The sequence below is a fragment of the Harpia harpyja genome, chromosome 23 (genome assembly GCF_026419915.1).
Source record: "Harpia harpyja isolate bHarHar1 chromosome 23, bHarHar1 primary haplotype, whole genome shotgun sequence".
Taxonomy (NCBI): Eukaryota; Metazoa; Chordata; class Aves; order Accipitriformes; family Accipitridae; genus Harpia; species Harpia harpyja.
Window position 1 is genome coordinate 10,916,141 of NC_068962.1, and position 26,739 is coordinate 10,942,879.

Sequence of the window (26,739 nt, forward strand, 5' to 3'; positions counted from 1 at the left end):
CGCTGCGGCGCTCCCCGCCCTCAGCCCTCTCTCTCTCTCCCCCTCTCCTTCTCTCTCCCTCCGCCGGCCGCTGCGGCATCCCCGGGGCGGCGGGACCGGCGGCCGCCCGTCCTCGCCACCCCCGACCCCCGCGCACGGCCCCTGCGGGCCCCGGGACTGCGCCCTGAGGCGAGCGCCGTGAGGAGAGGGCCTCCCGCCAGGCCCGGCTCCGCTCGGCGCAGCGATGCCGGCAGCCCGGGCCGGGCCGCGCCGGGCCGCCCTGCGCCCGCAGCATCGCGGCGCCCCGTCTGTGGCGAGCCGCCCTCCCCTGGGCACCCTCTCCGCCCCGCTCGCCTCCTCCTCCTCCCACGGAGCCACCCTCCTCCTCCGCCCCCTCTCCCTGCCAGCCTCCTCCCCGCCCTTCCCCGCACTCCACGCCGGTGCCGGAGCCGCGCGTCACTCGGGCTCCAGCCCCGCCGCAGACATGGCGACACTGACAGCGGTCCAGCCGCTCACGCTGGACAGAGGTAAGCGCGGCTGCCGCCGCCGCCGCCGCCGCTCCCCGCCCGCCCCACCGCTCCGCGCCCTGGCCCGGGGCCGGGGCCGCCGCGGCGGAGCGCGGGGTCTTCTCCCCCCCCCCCCCCCCGCAGCCCCCCAGCGCGGCGGGCGGCGGGCGCTGCCGCGGCGGCTCGCCCCGGCCCCGCGACGCGTGGGGCCGGCTGTGGCGGAGGGCTCGGGTGGGAGGCAGGAGAAGGGCCGAAACGGAGGAAATAAAAACTTTGTGCGGGCGGCGGGAGGGCTGGCATCCCGCCGGCGGCAGCGCGGCGGTGCCGCGGGCGCGGGATGTGGCTCCGCGGCCAGCGCTCCGCTCCGCCGGGGCAGCTCCTCGGTGCCGCTCCGTCGCCTCCGCCCTGCGGGGCTCCCCCTCGGGCGCTCGGCCCCGAGGGCTCCGCCGCCGCCCCCCGCAGGTGGCTCGGCGAGGGGGGTGCTCCGTGGAGGGGCCGGGGGGGGGGGGCAGCGGCTCCGGCCGGCCGTTCCCGGCAGCGCGTTGGGAGCTCGCTCCTCCCGAGGAGACAGTGGTTTCTTGGCAAAATGCGGCGTTTCGGGGGGCTGGCGGGGGGGGGGGGGGGGGGTATGAGGGGAAGAGATCGGTGACTGCAACTTCTCTCTTCGCTGGCGTTAGTGATGCTACCCGACGGAGCAGCGCTTCTGCGTGTTCCTGTAGACAACTACTCGGTCCGGGTAGCGAGGGCGGCTGGTGTTTTGCTAGCCTTGAGACTCTTTCAGTATAATGTAAGAGGGTGCTGAAATCTTGAAGTTATGTTAAAATTCAACTTTTGCTTCCAGGCTGTAAAAATTGGACCTCTCCCCCGCAGTGCATTTGTGCCCATAACAAGGCTCAGCAGAAACATTACTAGATTCTGTGGGTTACAGAGGAGAGTGACTTACCATTCCGATCTGTTTCGCTCCTTCGGCTCCATCGGTTAGAGAGGTCCAACAGCTCCCGATACAGCATCCTGAATTGCCGAGGTGTCCTTCTTCCTAACTTGCATCCAGAGGCTCCAAGCATGTATAAATCTTGTACTCTTGAAAGTATGATTGAGGCCAGTGCCTTGGTTTTTTGAATGTTTTTTTCCAGAGGATTAAGATGGGCTTTCACAGCAAGGTAGAGAGCTTCTTGCCATAAATCCTGTGCAAAAGAAACCTGATGAACTCAGTTTCAAAATGGTAAAGGAGGGATAGGCAATGAAACCCAATTGAGAGCAAAACAGCCCACAAAGTACTCTAAATACAGTTTGCTGGATGGCTTAAATTCCAACATTAGTAGAAAAGGAGACTCTAAAGTTATTTTTACTGAAATAACAAAGTGCTAGCATGCACTTTAAATAAAACTGCTCAGAAATCCACTGTGTAATCTACAGTTTCACCCTAATACTGTTTTCAGTAAGCAGGACAAATCTATTTCCTGGCAAAGAGTTGAACAGATGGCAATCCATTAGCAAACCTGGCTTTTCATAGGAAAGTATTACTATTTCGGAATTACACATTCCTTTTCGTTACTAAAACTATGCTTTAAAAAATCCACAATACACAAAAATGCAAATTAGTCCCAATTTAAATATAAGCATCTGTTGTCTGTGTCCAGGATATGCTTAACCATTTGGCAGGGGTGCCAACATTACAGTCTCCCTGGTTGTCAGCCAGGGCTGGTATTAGTGCGAGTGAGATAAAACATCACAGAATGATAGGATGTGACGTGCAAAAGGAAAATACAGACAAGAAAAAATAGATTTAAATACGGCACCTGGCCTGCAGAAGGCCATTTCGTCAGAGGGCTACACTTCGTCACCTGTAACATGTTGCTGCTACGTCAACTGAAGAGGGTGGGCTGAAGCAACCCCAGAAGCAACTAGACCAAACCCAGTGCTTCCAGATATTTCCTCTGTAGTCTTTCTTTCATAGCCATGGAAGAAGTAAAGTGCTACATGGTGAGATTTTCCAGATTTCTGTTAGTTTTATTAAAGCAGACGCAGCTATGTTTACTGTCACTATGCTTTGCACAGCTCTGCTGTGATCCAGGCGCAGCCCTGAAAAGTCTTGTACACTCATATCCACTTTGCCATGTCCCACGGAGAGCTCAGCGCAGCAAGAAAATAGCAAGTGTTTCAGGAGAGACGGCGTTAATAACCTTGCATTGCTGAGGGAATTGTTGCTTGATCTCTGGTCAGGAAGTGTCCTTCATTTTCCCCTGCTAAGGGTCACTGAAACGGTAAAACTTCCTGTAAGATACGCTCTGACGTGCTCTCCTCCTGGACAAAACATATACACTGTATTCTAGTACACGGATGGGAGCTTTCTTAAAGCCTGACCTAAATGGAATTCAAAACCTGTACGGTAAAATGAATTACCATTTAAAGGTGAGGGCATGTTGTGTGTGAATGATTGAAAGCCAATTACATTCTGGAAGATTACTTCAGTCCAAAGCGTAGGAATTAATTTCCTTAATTCCTGTCATCATGTGCCTTTCTACCTGCACAAATGTGTGCAGGTTCCATTAGGGCTCTTTAATATGTGGAACAAGTTCACAAAATAATGGAAATTTTAATCACTTACAATTTAATCTCAAAGGCTTTTGCCTGACCTTTGTGTGGTGCTCTGCTGGGAGGAGGGGAAGGAATCCGCAACTGTTCCAGGGAGGAAACGTAAAGGAGTGGAGCTGCGTATGGGTACTGCTCAGGGTGCTTAAGGAGGGTGGCCCCAGTGTTTGGGAGCTTTGGAAGGGGGAAGAGCCTGCCTGTCGGGCATCTTCCAACAGCCAAGTAGGTCTTCTCCGTAAAAAAGTGCACTCTTCCTTTCTTTATTGCAGATGTCTTCCATCCTGAATTGTTACCACCCCATCAGTAATCTCTGGTGTCCATCAGAGCTAACTGGGGGAATTTTTTAGGCCGATTCAAAGCTTAAGCCCTGAAGATATAGGGAACTATGCCTTGTTCCAGTTGAGACGGAAAGTTACAGTGCTGTCTTTCATAAAATGACAAGCAAAAAAAGTAAGGTTTTTTTGTTTGGGTTTTGGGTTTGGTTTTTTTTTTCATTTTATGTTCAAGGTTATGGATTTTGAAGTATGTTCCCAGCTTAATTTACCTCCATTCAAAAAACCAAACCAGTCGCTCCAAACCAAAAGGGAAATGTTGAAAAACACCTATACAATTATTTCTTACTTCTTCCACAGGTGTGTCTTTAGTAAGAACTTGGTTGACACTAATTTTGGCTACAGAGAGCTCTGGTTGCAGTTAGTTGGCATTTTCCAACAGTATTTCTTTGTATTGGCATACCGCTTGTCTTGTCGCATCTTGCATCTCGTCCTTCTCTACATGGGATGGGCAGTGCTGCCTTTGCCTCTCCTCTCAATGTCTTTTCTCTTACGCAGAGGTGTTGTCTCAGCCTACCCCATCACGAGCAGTTGCTGCCTTCCCCTTTATTATCCAGAGCCCCATGTCTCCCTTGCATGCCATCTTCTGTTGCCTGGCTCTTCTCAAAGCCTCAGTGCAGTTAACTCCATCGCTCTGTGCATTGCCTATAACCCTCATCCATTTTCACTGTTCAGCAACCCAATTTCCTCCTCTAATCCTCTGTTCTTCTGCTGTCCCATGACCGCCGGCACCTCACCAGCTTGACGTTGTCTCAGATGCTGCACACGCATCCAGCAGCAGTGTTCTGCTTTTCTCCAAGTGCAGTGTCATCTCCCCCAGCCAGCTTAGCCTCCTCGTGGTTCTCCGGGGACCTCCTGTGAGTTTCTGTGTGCCGCACGTACACATTGCGAGCAATTAGAAATTGAAGGAAGCTTGTTGTGGGTGTGTTAGCACAGTCTGATGGAAGCATTTTCTGCAAGTACCATTATGCTCCCAGAAATACATTGAGAGGGAATAGATTTCTGTGCTTCCCTTGGCACTCATTTTGGGAGTGGTCATATGGAGGCCTGCAAATGGAAGCAGACGTCTTTCTAGCTATGCATAATAGATGTTGCTCTATCTGAACTTTTTTATTTTGCTAAACCTCTGGCAAATTTTTCATAAAGCTTATCTTACTTACAATTTTACTTGGGCTCTTCCTTCCAAGATGGAAATCTGCTCTGGAAGAAAACTGACCATGTATTTGCTCAGATTGCTGCAAAACCTCAGTCCTGGTTTCTCGCTGCATAGGACCTTGAAAGTGGCAGCTTTAAAAGGGCACTTTTTCAAAAGTTCTTTTTGTTTTTGAATATACTATATAATTAGCCTGTGCAAACACCATCTTATGATTAAGAGCAGGGGAATATCTTTTCATGTGAAGGGGGGCTTTCAAACTGTCTTTTGTTAATAATCCGTGTCCTATTATGTTTTTCCTTATATAGTTACTATTCATGTCACTGATAGTTTCACTTCTTCATGTGACTGAGGATAAAAGAAGAAATTTGAATAGACTGAATATACAGTGCTGATGTTTTAATCCCTGTGAAGTTTCATAACAAGGTCATAGCTATTGGCTATTGACAACCAAATTTCTCTTGCTTTCAACTATATCCTTGGAAACTGGAAAGACTTCTTGCTGTTTGGCTGTAACGCGTGACTGAGTTGCGTTGGTTTTTTATGAATTCAAGCAAATATTTTTCCAGTGAGTGGGTGTCCCAAAACTTCCCAAAAATCCTTTAGAGAGCACCATGTTCAGTGACGATGAATAAGAATATGAATGGGCTTGGAATTGCCATCGGCTGTTAGAGGTGGTAGACAATCTCTGTCAGATGTGGTACCGGATGGCGCCTGACCGTTAATATGCATTGGTACTTGCTAGAGTACTCCTCCTTCCTTCCTCCTCTCCTCTTCTTGTCGTTCTTCTTTTCATTACATCCTCATAGCCTATATAAATGGGGATTTTTCCCCATCTGTGCCCATATATATGTATGTAACAGAAATTGTATCGAACATAAGTTGCGGTAGACTGCGCATATATTAGTATAATGTATATTATCTTGGGAAAAAATATATAACATACTCATCAGGAAGAGAAAATCAGATTCATAAAGTGTGAAATACAGTCCTTGACAGCGGAGCAGCATAAGGCCAGATCTCTTTCGCACAGGGTGAAGCCCTGTGGAGCAGTGCTAAGCGATGTGCTGCTTCCCGCCTGGCTCCCTGTCTGTCACGGGGATGCCTTCTCTTGCTCTTCAGCCTAGCGTGCTAAAATTGAAAAATACTTCTGCAAGTGCCACACGCTTTAAGTCTAGCATTTCTCTGTTGGGTGTGCCAACTGAGGACATGTAAATAACCAAATTCATTCTTCCAAGAAAAAAAAAAAGGCCTATTGTTTGTAGGAACAGAAAAAAGTGACAATTCTGGTCACAGACTGAAATGTTTGGGGTTTTTTACATCAGTGTGTCAACATTTATTTGATTTTTTTAAATGCATTTTTATGAAGGGACGGGTTAAGGTAAGCGTACCGAGCTGGTGGTTTGTGGGCGATGAGCGGGACGTTTTGTGAGGACCCGTGCAGTTGAAGTGTCGGTTCGTTAAGTGTGCCGCTCAGCCCTGCCTCCTGGGGCTCTGGAGCCGGCGTAGGAGCAAGTGCCTGCCTCCATGTCATCTTTGGTTTTCGCGAGCGGTGTAAAAATACATGGTTTGAAAAGTTAAATGCGCGTGTCCGGCTTAAATGTCTCCGGCAGCACGGGCCTGGCCTGAAGAGGCGCTGGGGCACATGGCGGCACGGGAGCTCGCCCCTGAGGCGGGCCGGGCGCCCAGGGGAGCGCAGCCTTCGGCCGGCCTTCCCCTCGCGGAGAGGGCCCTGTCCGCCGGGCCGGGGCGGCTCGTGGGGACGTGGAAAGTGAGGGAGCTGCACCTGCGCACAGACCCGTGGAGACGTCTGCTGCGAAAACTCGTGGCATCTGGTAACGTCGTCACCTTTGTGGAGCGTAGAGGGGGAGTGTCTTAAACTTCCAGTCACGTTTCCTTCAGAAACACGTAACTGATAATCGGGCGTATTTCTGCGGGAGCTGGATGTGCGGTCAGGAAATGTTTGTGAGGCACCTTTGAAAGAGTAACCAGGCTCATGGCCCGCCAGCGGCCACGCGGGGACCTTGTGTTCCTCCTGCTCTGTCAGGCTGAAAATATTCTTTAGACATGGTAGCAGTGAAATATAATCGGTTTAGTCTATCTATCTGATTTTATCCCGTGTAGAGCAAAGTGGTAAGCAGAGCTCGCCTGTGTGTGTCCTGCTTGGGATCCCTCAAAGGGGACCTGCTCCTGCAGCTGGGCGAAGTGGATGGAGGCTTTCACAAGCCCCTGCAGAGGTGCAGGATTCACCATTTGCAACATGTTGCAAGAGTGTTAGTGGTGGTTAGAAAGCACAAGGGGTGCTATTTTTATATGTAGTAAATGTATACTCTCTGTCGACACATAATGTTGAAAAGGAAGGATTTGTTTTATAAATAACATCCCTATGCTGGATCCTACAAACTTCAGTTTCGCACTGATGTCTGAGAGACATTTGTGTAACTACAGAAAAAAAAGGATTAACCTCTTAGTGCAATTGTAAGTAAACAATTTGCTTAATTCCATCCTATCGCTTGAGTTGGACCCCTCTGATGATGTTACCAGACAGAAACTTTTTTAAAAAATGTGACAAATCACCAAAGTCATCAGCTTTGTGCAGAGGATAATTCGTTCTTTGAGTTCGCTCTTTCAGGACACATACATGCACATCTCTCCTTAACATAGATGACACTCATGCAAATGCAAAAAGATATAAATACAAGCTTTTGGCTGACCTGTGTTATTCAGATACAAAATAATGTTCTTGTAGGTAATGCAATAGAATTTGAAATATGGATTACATAAAACTATTTATTTTAGTTACTCATTAGAAGCACAAGTAATGAGAAGTTGAGGATTTAAGAGAAAACCAAGCAAAGGCAGGTAGTGTTTTGAGAAGCACAAAACTGTAAATTTGTAAGTCTGCCTTCCATCACACACAGTTAATTTGTTTCACGTGATGCATTTTTGACATTTTAAAAGTAATACTTACTAATGTGCGTAAACTGTACATGTATGTATAAATCCAGGCATTTTCAAAGTTAATCTCAGTCAGCTTAATCTTCTTTTGAGACATTTGCTGGAGATTCAGCCTCTGAATGAGAAACATTCAACTGTTAATTCTCTATTCAGATGAGAAGATTTGATTCAGAAATGCACATTTACATACTAACACTGTTTTCCTGAGTATTTAAACCACAGGCTTGGATCTCAGATATGTTAAATACAGAGTGAGATGTATGCACATATTTGAGAACTTGTTTCACCAGGGTCCAAAACGGAGTGGTTAAATAAACCCCAAATTTCTCAAATGCAACTCAGCTAAGTTACCAGGAAACGCATACAGCTTCTCATAATGCATTGTTACCCTAGTGCTACTTTATTAATAATCGTAAGAAAAAGAGAGAAAAAATCTTGATTAGAAAACTGTTTATCAAGAAGAGATCGGAGGAGGATTGTTCTTTATTATTTAAAAGATGGAACAATGAAGTATCCATGAACACACAGAGCATCAAAGCATTGATTTTAATTATTTCTGTATAAATGTTGATAATTGTATAAGGAAGACTGTTGCCCAAAATAGGGTCTTAATTTAGTTCTTCTGAACCAAAATTACTTTTTTACTGGTTCTTTTCAATAAAAGCCCATGTTTAATCGCTAATCGTTCACATCTGCTAACTCTTTAATTTTCTTTTTCAACCATGTTTTCTGGAAATGAGTAAATCTTCTAGACCTTAATGTATGAATCCCTCTACAATCAGTTAAGCATTGGGGAAGAATGTACTTTAAATAGATTAGGTGGATGACCATGGCCATCAGCAGCAGTCTTAGCCCTCAGAAATTTATGTACCATCATCTCTTCCCTTTTCAATAGATTTGGCAGCAGTGTTTTTGTCAAATGGTATTTACTGAATCAGCACAGGAACAAATGGATAATATAGCTGTTCTTTGTTATACAGAGCCAGATCAGAGAAACTGGAAGAGGGCATGATGGCTTTAAAATCTATGAAGCAGTCTTTGGAAAAAGAGGTGGTTGTAGGTGATCATGCCTGATCCCCTCTGTAGCCTGTAGCTCAATAGTAATAGCTCTGGAGTTTCTACTAAATTATACAGCACCTTTTGCATCCTAATGGTACAACCATGTCAAAGCATGCCAGGTGTGTCCCTCATGTCTTAGGTAGATACCTTGTGAAATCAGGCTGCAACCCGAGATGAGTTCCAGTTCTGCTCCTATTCTCAGCATCATTCAACATGTAGGACACCAAGCAACAGCACTGCAAAGGTGACAGTGAGCTCTCTTGTTTCTCACAGGAGCTTTCTGTTTCAAGGTTTTGTTTGTATCTTGCAGCAGCAATTCAACATAGTTACAGCTTGCTTCTACGATCATGTTTGTTGCAAAGTTGAAAGTTAACAGTGGTCAGTTGCTGACATCTACCAGCAGCATATCTGTACTGCCTAGTTTTGCAGGGATTTATTCACAAAGGGTTTTATTTATATTGTTTTCTTCTTGCTGTTGTAGCTTTCCACATACACACTTTCAAAGAACAGGATTTCTTCCTTTCATGAGAAATGACTAGTATGTAGCCAGCTACCAGAGGGATTCAATCTGCAAAAAGCAATATCCTTAAATCCACTAAAATGGAAGAGAGAATATTAACTCTCTTCTTGTTACCTGAGCCTACAGATAAAGTCGTGTTAGGTATGTGTATGTAACAACGTATGTTGCATCCATTGTATTGCATAAATGCCATCTTTTGACTGTTCTCTCACCGGAGTCTCAAACCACCTAGAAAAACAGAAGATAAAATCATGATGCTAGACTTCAAGTGACAATTTGTATTGTCACTATGTACAGTTGCCAGTAGCCCACAGCCATCTTTCTCATCTTTCTGGTAATAACAGAAAAAGATTTAAGACTAAGATTAGCTGGAGAGATAAGAACTGAGGAGAGGCAGCAGGAGACTCAAGTAATGACATATGAGCAGAGAAGAAAGTGAGAGTTACTGCTTTGGCTCAAACACGGTGCCTGTTGTGAAGGAGAATTAGCATCCCGAAGTTAACCTTACCTCCCTTTGTGAGACACCTGTTTGGGTCTTTTTTTCCCTCTTCCTGTCTTCTTCCCTGCCAACAAAAATCTCTCTGATGCAAACTAAAAACACACGCTGGAAGTATCAGTGTGGGAAAGGCATGAGGTTGCCCATATGGCCAATACTTTTGGTTTGTGATGTGCACATAGGACGCATAAATACTTGCTTTTGCTTAGGCAGGGGAGTGAGAGGATGGATTTCAGCAAAAAGAAAGTGTGTTGTTTTTCATCCTTGTAATTATTTCTGTTTTCTGCTTCTCTAGCTTAGTCAAATTTTTAATTCCCTCACTGATTTTAGTGTTTTTCTGTATATGCTTGTGATTTAAAATACAAAAGCAAGTAGGCTGTTAAGTAGGGTCTTTGGAGTATGTTAATGTACCAGTCTTTTTTTCTTTTAATCTAGGATCAGAACCTCTAAAGTGTTCATGTTTGCAGTTTCAGCAAAGTGTCCAGTGTGCTTTTGTCTAGAGTTTAAAGCAGCTCCACTCCAGCATGGTGAGCGGTGTCTGCTGAGGCAGAACTGATCCTACAAGATCAAGTGACGTTGTGATCAGGAGACAGATGAGGCTGGTAGAGAGCTATCAAGGCATCTCTTTACAGGGTATCTATGGCTACAGGAGGCAGTAGACAGCTTCCTTGCTTTCACATATTTCAACTTATAGGAACTTATTCATTAAGGCCAGGTCTGTTCACCATACTGAATTTCTCAGGGAATTACAGCTTTGCTTCAGAGGATTTTCTTTTTGTCATTTCCTAATTTCAGGACAGAACAGAGTCAGACAGAACACCAGTTTACATGTCCTGTGTAGGCAAATAACTGCTTTGAACACCTGAGATTTCTTTTTTTAAAAAATACTTACAGAAAGACTGAGAATTAAAATAAATAACACAAAGCTTCAAACTACAGAATATCCTGCTTCCTGCAGGAAACAAGGGTTAAATTTTTTTATTTAAGGAATGAATAAATACTTATATATTCATTATATATAATATATATATTTATTTGAATACAAAATAAACTTTAAAAAAACTGTTGTCTTTTTGTGTCATATTTGTAGCCGACTGTCCCTAGTCAAAAACAGGAACAGAATCATGTCTCATCTTTTCTGTTCAGCAGTGAGTGGCTAGCTATAAGTCATAGTTATGATCACAAAGAGCAGGTGTGATTGAGCAATATAAAGTCAAAACTATATACAAAGGGAAAAAAAGGAATTTTACCTTCCCTTCCCTTTTCTCTATAGCTAATGCAGGGGAAAAATCATGGCATTCTGTTTTAAGTACTGTGTTAGAAAATACCATGGTTTTCAATGCTCTTCTTTCTTTGCATTTTCAGCTTTATTTCTTAATCTTTTCTCTTAAAGAATAATGTGGTAACTTGTTTTCACACCGATGCTATGTTCAATGCCTTCTATACAAAAGCAGTGGGTGCTGTCAAATGTAAAGGGTTGGTGTATCTGTAATTTCTTGATTTCTCACAGATGGCAAAATCTTCTGGTGAAAATTTTTGAACTCATATTTATGTACCTCCTCATCCTGATTGCTTTAGAAATTGCAGTGAAACTAATAAATTTGGAAGAATAAAAATTATATCAGTGTTTAAAAATGATTAGGTTTTAAGGTTAATTTTAAATGCCCATCTTTGAAAATTCTGAATTGCATTATTACTCTTCAGGCTGCAAATTAAGCCAGTGAAACTCATCTTATTGAAACGATCCTGAATTACCCATTAATTCAATCTTTACTGTTCTGTGATTTATTGTTACTCCTTTAAAAAGCAACAATGGAAATGTGACAGTAACAAGCCACTTTCTCTAAGTATCTGATGAACTCTTTAAAGTTTTAGGAACTCTCTAGATCTCTCTCTCTCTCACACACACATGCACACACGCACATGCACACGCACGCAGAGTTGCTGACAAAGATGCCCCTGTGACATCAGTTATGTGAAGGCTTCAAGGAAAAAATTGAGGACTGGCTCTGTCTATGTACGGTAATGAATATGCTAAGAAGATTGACCAAAGTAAAGCAAATCCAGTTCTCCCAGTTGGCCTTCATGGTAGGTTAAGGCTCTGATAATCCCTAGCTGAGGAGAAGAACAGAAATCACTAGTTAAAACTTAGGAGAGTGAGAAGGCGGGGGAAGATTACTCAAGACATTGTAGACATTGTGAGGTTCAGAGAACATAGAGGAGCATATTTTTTCATTTAAGAGAACCTTCTGAATGTTGCATTTGAACAAGCTAAGCAGCGTATTCAGGAGCAGTATGCTTGAAATGGCAGTATTTCAGTATTTCAGGCAGAATGCCTGAAACAGCAAAAGTGACTGAAATTGCTGAAGAGAGCCCTGAAGGGCTTTTGTGGTGTTGAGGATGCTGGATGGAGGGGTCTGCACACAGTTTGCTGTCTGTATTTGGATCACAGGTGGCACTGCTTTCCCTGAAAATAAACTGTATCCTTTCTATAAGTTATTTTGCAAAACATCTCAGAACTTTGCTGTCATATTCAGGTGTTCCTGCCAAAGCTGCTGGGAAAACTCATGGTATGCACTGTTACACATTACACATGTTATACACTGCCTTGGGGTGTGCAACAGCTGGGTCACAGACTCTGTGTCTGAGAAATAGAGTGAAGCAGAGAACTTGGATGCCCATGGTGTGCTTGAGAAGGTTGAGCCAGACAGAACCTGGGTGCAGTTCAAAGGTATAGAAACATGTAGACCAAAACACGGTCTGACGACTAGCCCAAGAAAATAAGTCTGTTCCAGGCAGTGGGGGACTATTTAACTGCCTAATAGTCTCTTAAGTCAGAATATAACATTTATTTTAAGGACTGCAGACCATAGACTCTCACTCATAGACTAGCACAAGAGAGGAAGGTTAGACACTGGTAGATATACAACAGTTTTCACATTTCGCTGTATAAAGCGCGCATGCAGGTATGTAGAAACGCATGGGGATATATGCCGTTAACGTCATTGGGGGCAGTTGTCTCACATCAGGCAAAATGAGACAGACAGATATACTCAATCATATTTCATGGTTCATTTTTCTCATACATTAAGAAGAAAAAAATCCATAAAATCATTGGTTAATGCATTTTTAAAAGCTTCAACTAAAAAACACATTGGCCTGCCCGCTAACAACACTGTTCTTGTCAAATGTAACTGTTCTGAAGTACAGTGTCTCCTGGACCGCATGGAGATAAATTTGCATGAGACATTCACTGTATATCTGGACAGTAAGGGTGGGTTTCAGCATACTGATGTAGATGTCTAATACGCAGGATGCAGGCATTTACATCTGAGCTAATCATCTAGTCTCCCTTTATAGTCAACAAAGGGAAAAGGCACTCCCGGAGTATGATTCATCTTGTCTAAAATAGGTCAGATGAATTGTAGCCTCAAAGCGACTGTTTTTCCTCATTGACTGTAATGGCAATCTAGGGTGAGTCGCTGAGCTGTCGATGTCTATATCAGAAGTGTGGCGGCTTGAAACCCTCACCACAAGATGCGTCATGAGAGCTCTGTATGGTTGTTCTTTGTTACATTTATTTGTGCATTCATAGTAATGTTTAACCGCAGAAGTGTGAAGTGACACTGCGTTAAATCTGTAACTGCTACCCATATCATCTAAACTAGAGTATGAAAGCACTGGTAGTATTATTCTCGCTATAATTAATTTGAATAGACCTTACAGATACACACTATAAAGTGTTGAATAATATTGCTGTTTTCTAATAGCTTAGCTCATTGCTCCCTGCACATCGATGATTCACCATGGTGAAGTACACCTTTACTCCTACTGGTTAGCATGAAATTTTGGGCAAGACACCCATACCAACTTAAATGGGAAAAAAAAGGCTACTTTTTGCCTCAGTGTTTCTGAACTCTTCAGATTCGATTAAATAAAAAATTAATGGAAGAGCTTTTGTATTTCAGGAGAGCACTGTGCTGATAGTAAGGAACCAAAGAGGTGAATGGAAGCATATTGGACAGTCTGGTGTTTGACACCAGAGTAAGAATTTCCATGTTGTACGAAGCAGCGACTGACAGCAGAGCTCTAGTAATACAGAAAATTTTCAAGAGATACACACTGAAGATTTTCCGAAGCTGGTGCTTTAACCATGAAGTCACATAAATAGTTTGATACAATGTACTAGGGCTACTAGCTATGAATTATGAATGAACTTTGCTAATCACCACGGAATTCTGATTGCCCAACCATTGATTACCTGCTGTCATTTGACAGTGTTTGGAGAAGATTGCTAAATATAATAAAGCATCCCATGTAGGCTTTGGGAATTATGATCAAAAGTTGACAGAATAATATTAAGAATTCTGGAATGTATTCTCATGAGCTTAAAGGAATAAATAAACCTCAACGAAAGTACTGGAGAAATGAAAAACTACTGACAATTATAAGGACCTGTTATGTCATGCAAATTCTTCACCTTCAGCCTGATTAAAGGTCTTCAAGCATGACAGAACAGAGCTTGAAAACTGCCAGGATTATTATTCTGTAATGCCATGGTGAAGGTAGTGAATATTTTAGAGACTTACTGAGTATCCTTGCTGTCAATTTGTAGTGATGTTCCACCTCTTTGAGGTACCAAAGGGTGGTGTTTATGCAACACATTTGCTGTTCCTAGTAACTGGCATACTAATGCAGCGGAGGTCTCCAGAATTAACAGGAATGAGGCATAGAAAGACCTCAGGAAGATGAGAAACCTGTTCTCTAACATCTTGTTAATAAACAAACAATCACTGTATTTTGGCTTTGGGAACAACCCAACAACATTATTCTAGAGTAGTTATCAGAGTAAAGAAATACTATGTTTCTGAGTAATTACTGTTTGAACCCAAGCTAGTATTACACAGTGTTGTAGCTACTATTGAACTGCATAATAGTCTTTTAAGTCAGAGGATAATATATTTATGTTAAGGACTGCAGACCAGCTCATAGACTAGCACAAGAGAGGAAGGTTAGGCAGTGGTAGATACACAACAGTTTTCACATTTTGCAGTAGAAAGCACGCATGTACGTTCTTTTTCAAGAGTCACTCTGGTATTAAATGGGACACATTTAGCATGCTAAAATAATTTGCTACATTTTTCCTAATAATTTTCAACCTATCTGACTAAACTGAAACAAACATAAACCCTGCACAAAATCTACCAGAGTGAAACCCCAGACTGGACAAGTTTCACAGAATGCTGGACCCTAGTCTACCCAATTTTAACAGTAATGTAAAAGAGCGCCAAGTTCAGATGAGCCAGGATTCTTTCTGTGGATTCCTAATTTGCTTTCAAATTGTAAAAGCTGAATTGCAAAGTATTGGAAATAGCGTTTACTTTTCAAAACATCCAGCAAATTAAACAGATCAGTCTGCGTTGTGCATTGCTAGCTATTTGAACAAAAAATCAGCAAGTAAAAACAATATATAACGGAACAAAGTGATAACTAAGCCAGGTGACCTTTTTCTCAACTCCACTATGCTATATGGTTACATATACATGATTCAACTTTGTTTAGTATAGCATGGGAATGTTCCACTTGTATTACAGTATGGTATCCTGCTAGTTCTATGTTCTAGTGATGCCTCTCTCTCTTAGGGATTGTATGGTAACCTCCTGCTTGTGTCCTACTAGCAATGCAGATGAAATTTCATTCAAATGAAAATACAGAAAGAACACTTGAAATGAGATTTTTTTTTCTGAGAGTCATGCTTTTCTTTTGATGAGTACACTTGATAAAATGTGTTCCACCCACCCGCAGCCCCCCTGCCTTCCCTGTGTTTCACTGATAACGTGACCCACCACACTGAAACAGTATTATTTCCTGAAAGGCTGTAGACAAGCATGATGATGAGAAGACAAAGAGGGAAGTAAATGTTAAACAGAATGGGAGAGAAAGGAATTGTGCATATGTATGAGGAAATCAGAAAAAAATGGTAAAAAAGGAAAGGTGTGGTTAGAGTTGGATATAATAAGGGGGGAAATAAGTGCATATTCCTTTTAAAGTGTATGCATCATAGAATACAGAGGAATAATTCTACCCACATTGTTACTCAAAATTTCCACTGATTTCTGTGGGGTATGAATGTGGGAAATGAAGATAGATTTCAATGACATTAGCATGAGTTTAATGTTAGTATAATGGAGTTCATATTTTGGAAAATGTTTGAGAGTAGGCAAAACAATCCTTTTCAGAAGTTGTGTTTAAAAAATATCTTTGCTTAAAGGAAGGACAAATCAGAAATAAAAAGCAAGGATATTTTATTTAAATAGAACTTAACTGTTTTTAACATAATTCCAGGAGGTTTTTTGACATACATTTATATAAATACTCACACACACTCTTTTCATCAATCTGCACTTTCCACAAGTATGTAAGAAAATGGTATTTAAGAACAATTCCTTGGTGATAACGTTTACAAGCAAAGCTAGTTAGATTTTTAATCACAGGAGTATTGTGGACAAGAAAATTATCCCAGCAGAGGAATACCAGTCCTTCTCAAATATATGATGATACTCTAATTGACTTCAACAGGGATGGATTCCCTGCTATATGCCTTTTTTTCAATGTAACTTTGAAATCTTCCTTGTTGCCAGTCATATCACTTCTTTGAGCAACCACTTACTTCAGTTTTAGCTGGAACTCACCTTGAGTGAACCATCAGCAAAAAGCCTGTGCATCACTTAAGTTCTTGTGCACTGATAAATTTCACTTTTTAACCTGTCCTAAAGGAATTGTTCATTCAAGTCTCCCCTTCAGAGTTATTAATGGAAGGAAATACAGCCTATTTCTGGAGGTCATATTTTATACACTCATGTTTATGCATTTTTAGTCTACTCAAAATCTTTGATTTTGAACCAACTGTGATATTTTGCTCCTGACAAAGCATCAACTGGTGACAAACAGCTTTGGCCCTGAAAACATGCCTCATTTACATTCTGTAATTTTATCCCATGAAGCTCTTTATTATTCTATATCGTCTCTACCGTGAGCAATATCCCACAAGTCATTGCCAAATTGAGCAAGCTATGGGCCTAATTGTGACAGGAGAAAGAAGACCGCTTGTTATTAACAGATATGATAGGTGAATAATAAATCAAAGCAAGAACTTGGGCAACAGCATTCATGTATTTTAGCACGTTGGATGAATTTGAAAGTGTGAAAAATCAGAATGCTCTGGGGATATTCTGCATTTTCTTTACCCCCAACCACTTCTTAATCACAAAGTTAAGTAATCTAGTATTGGCAAACGACAACTGAGTGCCCAGTTTTGCTTATGAGACTACATACTAAACACCCATGCCAGACTTTTCAACCAGAATATGAATTTATCATTTGTGTTGTAACATTTGTCACTTTAGAAGTGATAATTATCATCTAGAGTCTGGTCCATGCCCTAGGGAAATATTTAGACCTGTAATTAACTTTTATATTGATTAATGTACCTAAAGCCATTTACGTTTCCTTCTGGATCAGAACAGATTTCTCAATCAGTACAAGTTTTTCATTGAATATCATTTAGTTCAGGACCATAGAAAATGTAGAGTGATTCACAGAATTTCTAGGTGTGGTGATGAAACTTCTAAGCAACTGCAAAATAACAAGCAATCTGTCATCTGTGGCACTGACCTTCTACAAGTATAGCTGGTGAGAGGGAAAGACAGTTCGAAACTTACCTGAACTGGCACTGGAAAAGACCACAGTCTGATTTAGAATACCTGAATAGCTATTGCATATCACGTGAATTTCAGAGGCCTTATCTGATCTATTGTGGGCTGTTGAAGCTTCTTCAAAATAATTGCTTTGTGCTGTCTGACGTACCAGTTTGCACCAACTGGTACTAATAACTGGGGAGTGTGAGATTAGTATGTAGCTAACTGCAAGTCTTGGGTGGCAGATACAGACTTTAAAAGAAAAATTCCAAGGTAAATTATTTGATAGTTTTTTTAGAAAATCATTGTGACGTTATTATTACTGAGAACATTAAAAATTGTGTTTGTCTGTTGCATCATATTTTATTTAATGCATTGCCATTCTTTTGCATCCCATTGAAATGGTTCTTGCTAAAGAGTGTACTTACCTCTTCTTAAATCTCAAAAACATCCTCTTTGATGTATTAGCTGCCATCAGTCGTATTCTTCTTTCTAGAATCTCATTTTTTCTTGGTTTTCCGTGGCTGCCTTACTTCCCGGATCTCCTCTTAGCTTCCTGATCATCACTTCAGTAAGTGCTTTAGAGGGATATTTCTTGGTACACCTCCACATCATGTCTTCCCTTTTTATTTGCAAATACAGCTTCAACTGCTGTCTCTGTACATGCAGCACACAAATGTGCTTTGTTAATCCAGACCTTCTCTTTCCCATCACACCAAGGTCTCTGTCTCTCAGATGGTCCCTTTTGAATGGTGCTGGCTATGTGTCTACCAGCAGATAGTGTGGAGTGGAAAAATGGGCAGATCAGGAAAGCAAAAGAGGTGGTGCTGAGGACCTCAGGCCCACATTGTGTGCATTGTGCAGAGAGATTATTTCAGACTAGCCGTGATCTAGTAACACAGACTGGATGCCCGCTAGCAGTTGAAGCACTGCTTAGAGCAAAAGCACAGGCGCAGTCTTTGCACACGGGGTTAGGGTTAGTTTCATCTGAAAGTTCACGAGCTCCAAGACTGCGCTGTGATGCAAACTACAGCCCAGTTAAGTGGAAGTATCCTTCTGAAAGAAACACTGCGTGCTTTCTGCCATGCTTCCTCTCATACTTAGAGCTGTCTTTTGGCAGATGCCTATAAAAAAAGCTTGAGAATTATTTGGGTGTTAAAGTACTATGGCACAACCTACCACACTGACCAGTTGCCTGCCTCTTTTAATTAAATTGTAAATTTTTTGAGGTGTCATCTTCTCTTTTGCTAACACTGAAGCAGCTGGATAATAATTATTTTCTTATAAATGCAAATATATGATTATGATTTTATTCCTATTGCAGCTCATCTACTGTCATCTCTTTTCTATTTCCAGAAGACTTCTCATGTCTTTGTTGTATAAGACATCTGGTCAGTATAGCTCAGCTACAAGCCAAGGATTGTAAGAACTGTTTCAATTAGCATAATCTCCCAGTCACAAACAGTACAATCTTTGTCATCGGAAAGGAGAATTATATAAGGTTGCTTCTAGCCATTGTAGTCATTTTGGAGTCGTGTGGTTGGGGGAGGTTGTTTATTTATTTTTTGTGCAGTTAAAGTGCAGAATTAAAATGCCTCAAATACTGTTTTATCATTTAGTACTATGCATTCATTTCATCACTAGGATACAGACCTATATTTAGTAGAGTGGTGTAACTGGCCAGTAGTGGCTCTGGTAGCGATGCAAAAAATTCTAGAAGATGTGAAAATGACCACACCGTCAAGACAACAGCATTGCCAGGTTCAACCATACCAGCAAATTTATAGGAAAAGCTGCAAGGTAGCATTAAAGGACACGGGAGAAAACCCTCTATTTAAGCTCTATCATCCTGAAGACTGACCAGGATGTGTGTCACTGTTCACTCCTGCGTGTAAGTCAGTGTGTCCCTTGCTTGACTAGGCTAGCCTCCATGAGACCAGCCATTATTTCTTGTGCCCCTGTGTCCCCAGCCATAAAGGATTGTTGGGCATCTCATGGGTTGGGGTTTGGGTTTTGTACGTATCTTAGTAATAACTGTGTAAATTAGGAACTAGTGTTAAAGAGGAAAAGTATTATGAGGGTGAGGGTATGGGCACTGTTCAACTGGACCAGATTCCTGCTCACCACTCAATATGGTTACTCACTTAAGCCCTCTGGACTGCTCTTCAGAGACCCTTCCATCTTTCCCTTGACAAAACACAGTTGCTTAAGGAGAATTCAGGCCACCAGAAATATTATTCCCTGTATTTCTGTGGGTCATATGGGTTTTGTGTGGCAGATCAGGTCTTTGGAGACCTAGACAAGAGCCTTACACATTTACTCTTCTGTAGCAGACTTCCCATTCTTCCCTAGCAGACTTTACTTGTCTCTAGAAGACTTTCTTTATCAGTAGTTGATATATAGATTTATGAGAAAAAAAAGGTCAAATATTTTTCTTAGGTGTTGTCATCCTGAGGGTGCTTACATAAGGACTCAGCTTCATTCTTTCAGACTTTCTGAAAGTAGGCCCCATACTGTTCCTGTGCTACTTTCTCTTATGCAGAAAGTAAGAAATATTTTAGGTCTGCTAATACAGATTAGCCACTTTGAACTGGTAGCTTTGCTCCAAAGAATGCTTGCAACTAAGATGGAACCTCTTGTGTGTGTGTCTGTTGTATGTGTATGTGCGCGGTTTGTTCGTACTTTGGGATTTGGATCTCTGAACGGCAGTGTTGTTGCCTAGCTGAGGCTGGTATAACACAAGATTCATACAGTATGTGTTGGTAAAGCTGATTTAAAACTTAAAATGACCATCAGCGCGCCCCTTTTGGTCACTTATTAGTCACTGTTTATACTGATCTGTATTCCTCTTTTTTCCCCACTCAGATGTTGCAAGAGCAATTGAGTTACTGGAGAAACTGCAAGAATCTGGAGAAGTACCAGTACACAAACTACAGTCCCTAAAGAAGGTGCTGCAGAGTGAGTTTTGTACAGCTATCAGAGAGGTATGAAATTGAGATTTTTAGTTATTTCTCAGAATAACATCCCTCTCCTGAAAAGAAAAGTCTATTTGCCTTCCAGTGCTGGAGAAGCAGGAGTACCTTGTATGAAGGATGATGGATGTGAGATGTGTCTGTAGCTGCCTGCTACTGTGCGGAATGCTGAAGTTACTGAAAAGCAGACAGAACAGTTGCCTCAGCAAGGCATCAAGCCTGAGGCAATTAGCCTTGCTAAGGAGAAGGGGTGATTAATTAGTACTTTAGTATTCTGCTCATGCTGTTTCAGGGTCTGTGCTAACCTGTACAGCACTGTGCTGGGATATGGGGACATGCCAAGTTGGGTCAGTGCAAGCTCAAATGCCTCTCCTTTGAGCTCAGGTGTGTGATAGGGATGTGCTGATAAAATCAGAATGCTGTGAGAGACAAATGGTGCAAGCACTGAAGTTAACTGAAGCCGACAGGAATCTTGCTATTGAAGTCAGTGTTTGGGTCCCAGTGGGCCTTGCTCCACGTGTCAGAAATCCTTGTCAGATTGCTAGAACTGTGATCATTACCCTGCCAGCCATGGTCAGGGCCTTCCTAAGCTCTGCCCAGCAGTACATAAATGATGATTGTTTTCTTCTAGTCAAGCTAGAGAAGAAGCACCCCACTTCCTACATGCATACAAGCAGTATCTGTAAAGCAGTTAGTTAAATTACAAGTACTTCTGTTAGAAGTTTCTTAGTCAAAAACCATGAGTTAATACAACATTGTGTCAGACTTCTTACCTACTAGACTAAGTGCTGTTAGCCTGCCAGACAGAAGCAGCTCTAAATGCCCTAATGAAGGCAACATCTTTTCAGCAGAAAATCTGTAAGAACTTCTGTTTCAGTTTATCTGTTTAGTGCCTGGAACTAATCCTCCCTTGCTGAAATCAACGGGGAATCTAATGTTCCCTCAATGGTAGCAGAATTGAACTCCTGATAACTAGGCAACAGCAGCGCATTGATTGAGTGGACTGCTGGGTGGCTGGAAGGAAGAAAGAAAGAGAGGAAGAGACATTAGTTTAATAAGCAAAATGCAACACACTCTTTGTTTTATGGAATATATTCTTCAATGTGAGAAACAGATAGAGGCTTCCACTTAATTAAATGGCAGTTTTTGAGGCTTTTTGAAGGGAATAGTGTTCCATGACAATAAATAATGGCACTATGTGCCCTGAAAAGCTGATATTCTGACTAGCCCTTTCATTTAACCAACTAAATGCTTCTTTAATTGAGCACAGAGCATTGAAAAGTTGTGAGGTTGAGTGTTTTTTTTTCAGATAGCAGAGCCTGGTACTCCAATTGTTAAAGGCAACTTTCAGTCTTTGCAGCTTCATCAGTGAATTCTTACCAAATTTATATTCATCTCTGGAAAACAGTCTTAGCAAATGCAAACACAAAGCTTGTTGAAACAGGTACAGAGTCAAGGAAGTAGGAAAATGGCTTAGACAAATGCACTCTCAATTCAGTGAACTGAAAGTAGATTTTGACAAAATCATCTCAGTGGCACAAAAGGTCTTTATAGAGTGTTGTGTAAAGACTTCCTGCACATGACAGACTATCTAATTACTGTTAGATTCTTACAACCAAATAATAGCCACTTTAAGAACCCTGGAGCTAGTTGTTACACAAGACTTGAGTGATGATAAATGAGCAGTTAGATCAGTTCTACCAACTTCATAAACAAAAACATTTCTTTCTTTTAAAATATTTAATATATTTTTATATATATCATAACCTATCTATCTAATGTATCACTATCAGAGAACAGAATTTCTACACCCCAAAAAATTATTAATGCCATTCACCACTATGTATGTAAATCTTTTCTTAGAAGAAATCTTCAAATATAAAAGTCCCAGTAACAAATCTTTTCATTTAGGGAGAGTGGGAGAATTGACATAGATACATTGCTAGTACTTAAGGTTGTTCAACATGTGGCTCCTCTTTTCAGTTACTTACATTAAGCGCTTGGCAAATATTTAGACTGTAACTCTCTGTTTTTTCCAGCAGTTGAAGAGTTGTTGGAAAACTGCAGAAAATAATTTCTTCCATTTTTTAAAAAAACTAATTAGAAAATCATGGAATATTTTGGTCACATTACATTGTTATACATCTCCAAGCACTGCAGCAAGGGCTTGGAGGATATCTGGGTTGGGTTTTGCCGTTAATCAGGGATGCCCTTCTTGCATGTCCTTCATGTACACTGGAGTTTGTGAAAGACTGATAGCTACTTTATTGAACAGCACAGTTTTTTTCTGAGTGTATTTGAGCTTGAGATAGCCGAGGCTAGACAAAAATCTCCCTGCAGATGCTCCCTCCCATTGTTTATCCTCTCTTATCCCAAGTGCAAGACATGAGAGTGTGGTGACTAGCTTTTAATTCCCTCTATTAGCACTCACATAGACTAGAAGAGAAAAGGTGTTGACCTTACAAGTGAAGGCATGACAGTCATTTGGAAGTAACGAGAAAAGTGGGAGTTGCTTGGAAGACAAGAGCCTTCCTGGAGAACACAGTGAAGCAGACTGGGTGTGAGCAGTAGGTAGGAGTAATCGAAATGGGATGAGGAGCAGCGGCAGGCTTTGTATTAGTATGCAAATTCTGGAAGAGGCTGCTTATTATATGTATGCAAAGATTCAGATCTGCAGTGTGGTGTGTTCATCGTGTAATGCAAGATCTGAGCCTAGCTTTCTTTCATCAGAAAATCTAGTAAAAGAGGTTAAGGCTGACTCCTGTAGTCCTATAAACTCCGTAATGGAGGAGCTTTGGAAATAAACATTTTCTTTTCCAGTAAGAAATTACGGACACTTAACTATCCAGTGAGTTTGATTGTTAAAATATGCCCCAGAGAAACTCAGTATTGGGCTGAGTGCAGGTGAAAGAATCAAAGATAAGTATAATCCACACAGTGTTGATCAGATGTGACTTGTCCCTTCTGTGAGTAGGAATTCTTTAACTACAGAAGGAGGAGGTCACTTTTATGATCAATTAGCCTTTAAAAGTATGAGTTATTTCATTAGATGACATACATTCCAATCTAATGTGTAGGAATCTATTAAATGGCTGTAATGAATTGTATTTATGGGAACTTACTTAGTAAATCAACCCACCAGTTCAAATCCCCACACTAATATCCCATAGAAATAAAACCTTTTTAGAGTGACTGAATGAGTGAAATTTAAGTAGAAGTACTTTGGCATTTTTCTAGGATGCTATGTCAGGAAGTGGTGATTAATGGTTCTCACTTAGCTAAATATAAGTACCACCAACTGAAATATTCTGTCTGGCACTAGGCAAGAATACGTATTAGCTCTGAAAATAATGGAAATAACTGAAGTATGTAATGGCCTCAGTATTTCCTTTTCACCTGAAGACCCCTAGACCAGAAAACAAGTTAACTGAAGTCTGGTCACATTAAAATTGAGTTTTGAAAAAAAAAAAAAAATTAATTGTGTTTTTAAATTACTTGTTTCAAAAGCTCCCTAGCTACATGAAGATTCATTAGCTTTCTATAGCCTTGTCACCTGGCAAAAGATGCATGAGTCTTGTCCATTATACCGTTAAGTCCTTTACCCTTCCATGTGTGTTTGCTGTTTATTCAAAGCTGCTGTTATGTTATAGTCTTCTGACTCCCAGGGGGTTACTGGAATAGATGAAGGGCAAGGCTGCAAAAAATGAATGCATAACTGAACTACTGAGAAGGTACGTTCACGTGCAACTAGGTAACCTGAATTGATACTGTGACTTTGATTGTTCTGAGTCAGTAAAAAGGAGGTTATGAGAACTGTAAGATAAGATGAACTTCCAGTCTGACAAGAAACCTTAGAGCTGTAGGCACAGAAGATAGAATAAACAGTTGAGCAAAATACAGTGAATCATCAACAAGAAAACTTGGCATACCTTAGCAGATTATGGGAATTTCATTTACTGTTAACATCTGGTAATCGGTACTGAAACGCTAGGAGAGTAACGATACAGCTTGATAAACCCATGCATCTCCTGTTGAGCGGAAGTTTTCTTTCAGGTTGATTCTCAGGTTTCTATTTCTGTATGTGAAATATGTAAAATTCAGGTGTATCTTGCTTTCCTCCCAGCCTTCCTTGGCTACTCCATTTTCTCTTTCAGGATTAAATCTAATGGGTTTTTGTGTGGATATTATTTAAAAGAAAATCTGACTGGTAAATACCTACAGTGAAACATTTATCAATACCAAAAGTAATCAGATCAGAAAGTCTTTATAAAAATGTGGTGTGGTAACTAGACACAGAAAAATAACCATTATTTCATTCTGTTATCTTATGACTCCCACCAAAATATCAGGTCATCACAGAAGAGCACTTTTGCAGGACTGGGTCCCTGACAATAGTTTCTTAAAGGAGGAGCAGTCAACACAAAATACTCTACTGTTCCGTGTTTTGTATGAAATGTGTGTTTAATCTGTGGAACACCGTGTTGTCTTTGAAAGTAGTTCAGTTTCTGCTCCAGTAGTTTAAAACTTTTAAACTTACTATAAAATTATCTTGGGCACAGAGCATCCTGGACATTTAAAGACCACTTGTGACTTACAGGCAAAAAAAATGGTAGTGGCAGAACACCGACCCATTTCTGATGAGGTCTGGATGCCCCCCAGTTACTTTAGAGATATAGTTTCACTATATGCTAGGTAAGATAGTTCAACAAGCCTAGTCAGTATATTGGAATTATTTCCTTTAATAATTTCCATTTTCATGCCTTAGCAGTCTGAGCGCCTGGAATCCCAGAGCTGCTAATATGCAATGTGTTATTATCTGGTCATTTCCTCAAGCTGCCTACCTGCGCTTTTCCTTATTAACCCTGATATATGTCTCTGCAAATATTAGGGAACCGGAAGAAGGCTGGTGGGTGGTGAAAGCTGGGTCTGGTGATACTGGGCTCATTACTTCACTGCGATGCAGTGTGTGACAGCAGGAGGTCGGCTGGAACCCTTAGCTGTCCTCTTCAGATATCCTAGTACGGTGGTGTACTCCATTTTAAAGGGCTGTACTAAATGTAACAATCTGGGTATTAGCTAGACTCAGGTGAAACTTCTCATTAATTCTTTTATTAAAATTATTAATTTAGGATTTTAATGTAGGAATCATTTAAAGTCCTGGTTTCACTGTGTTTCAAGAATCTCAAATTTGTTCAGTTTGCAATATAATTAATGCTGTTCCTCCACCTCCCAGACATAGCCTCTGAAAGCAGTGTTCCATTGTTTTCTGCCTGATGAATCTCATTCCTGTAAAAATACAGGTTCACCAGGCCAAACTCTGTTGTTTGGTACCGAGGGCAGCCCCAGAGTTCAAATCCTGCCTTGTGTTACTCTTTCTTTTCACTGGGAGCTGCATATTTGTTACAGGAGGAGAAATACAATTCCAGTCAGTCTCTCATCTCCACAGAGTGAGCCCAGCTTTTGAAGTTTTTAAATTACAAGATGCAACTTTGGGGAAAAAAAAAAAAATGTCAAGAAGACTTACTGCTATAATTCAGAGCACAGAAGTGTGATTAAGGCTCAGTAGGAAGCCTGACGTCTGAAGTCCCCTACTGTCACATTTACCCATGCAAACAGAGGTGTTGGTCAGGATTAAGCAAAAGTGGTTATGTTGGACTTACTAATAAGGCAATTGGTTAAGAAAAGGGCAATAGGACAACTCACATGAGTAGAGTGAGAAAGATTTATCAGCTCAGATTTGTAACTCAGGTCATAAAAGCAGTATAGTTGTATTAGCATGATACCCTGCTAGACTGGCTAGGAAGTAAAGTTCTCCATAGGCTAATCTGATACCTTATTATACCTTGTTCTGGTATTCCAGATAGCTTATTCAGAATTACTGCACTATTAATTAGCAGTAGCACTCATGCTGTAGCAAATATGGAATTGTGCAAATTGACCGAATTCATTCAAATTTTCACATTCTTATGCATGGATTGATTTGTACCTTTTCATTAGAATTTGCATTCCTGGATGCTAATTGTAAAGTTTCAGCATTTTATCTTTTTTTAGATATTGGCGTGGATTATTATGTCAGCTGAACCAGTCCAGCTTACCTGAAATCTGGGGCTATGTAGCATTTGCAAGAATCTTTTGTTGTACCTTTCCATCCCTTTTCCATTACCATTGTCCCAGCAATGAAAAGCCACATAAAATAATGATAACAATTTCCACTAAATGAGTACCTACATCACTGTTTGGAAAGGGCATTACTTAGATTCAAAGATGACGGTATGGCAAAGTAGTAATGTTTTCACGTTTTACAGAGTTTTGCTTTCCCTCTCCTAGTTAGAAGTACTGTATCTATAATGATGAGTTGAGAGAAGGATTTTTAATGTATGTAAATTAGGGCAGAAAAAAACCCCAAATTTCGAAAGATGGGCTGCCTGCTTTTCGTCTTGCCACCATGCTGCATTAGGCATTGAGAAAGTTCAGC

The 26,739-nt window shown here is 41.3% G+C and overlaps 1 protein-coding gene and 1 long non-coding RNA gene across 3 annotated transcripts in view; one reads left to right on the forward strand and one right to left on the reverse strand.

Annotated features, from left to right (window-relative positions):
* Positions 1 to 1,882, reverse strand: part of LOC128135507 (uncharacterized) — a 35,946-nt gene extending 34,064 nt beyond the window's left edge. The window contains exon 1 of the long non-coding RNA XR_008233098.1: positions 1,429 to 1,882. This is a non-coding gene — a long non-coding RNA (uncharacterized LOC128135507). The remainder of the gene's footprint in view (positions 1 to 1,428) is intronic.
* Positions 165 to 26,739, forward strand: part of LIN7A (lin-7 homolog A, crumbs cell polarity complex component) — a 49,971-nt gene continuing 23,396 nt past the window's right edge. For both annotated transcript variants that reach the window (XM_052774493.1, XM_052774491.1), the window contains exons 1-2: positions 165 to 506; positions 20,158 to 20,276. In XM_052774493.1, coding sequence (XP_052630453.1) covers positions 224 to 506; positions 20,158 to 20,276 — 402 coding nt within the window. In that variant the 5' untranslated portion in view covers positions 165 to 223. The remainder of the gene's footprint in view (positions 507 to 20,157; positions 20,277 to 26,739) is intronic.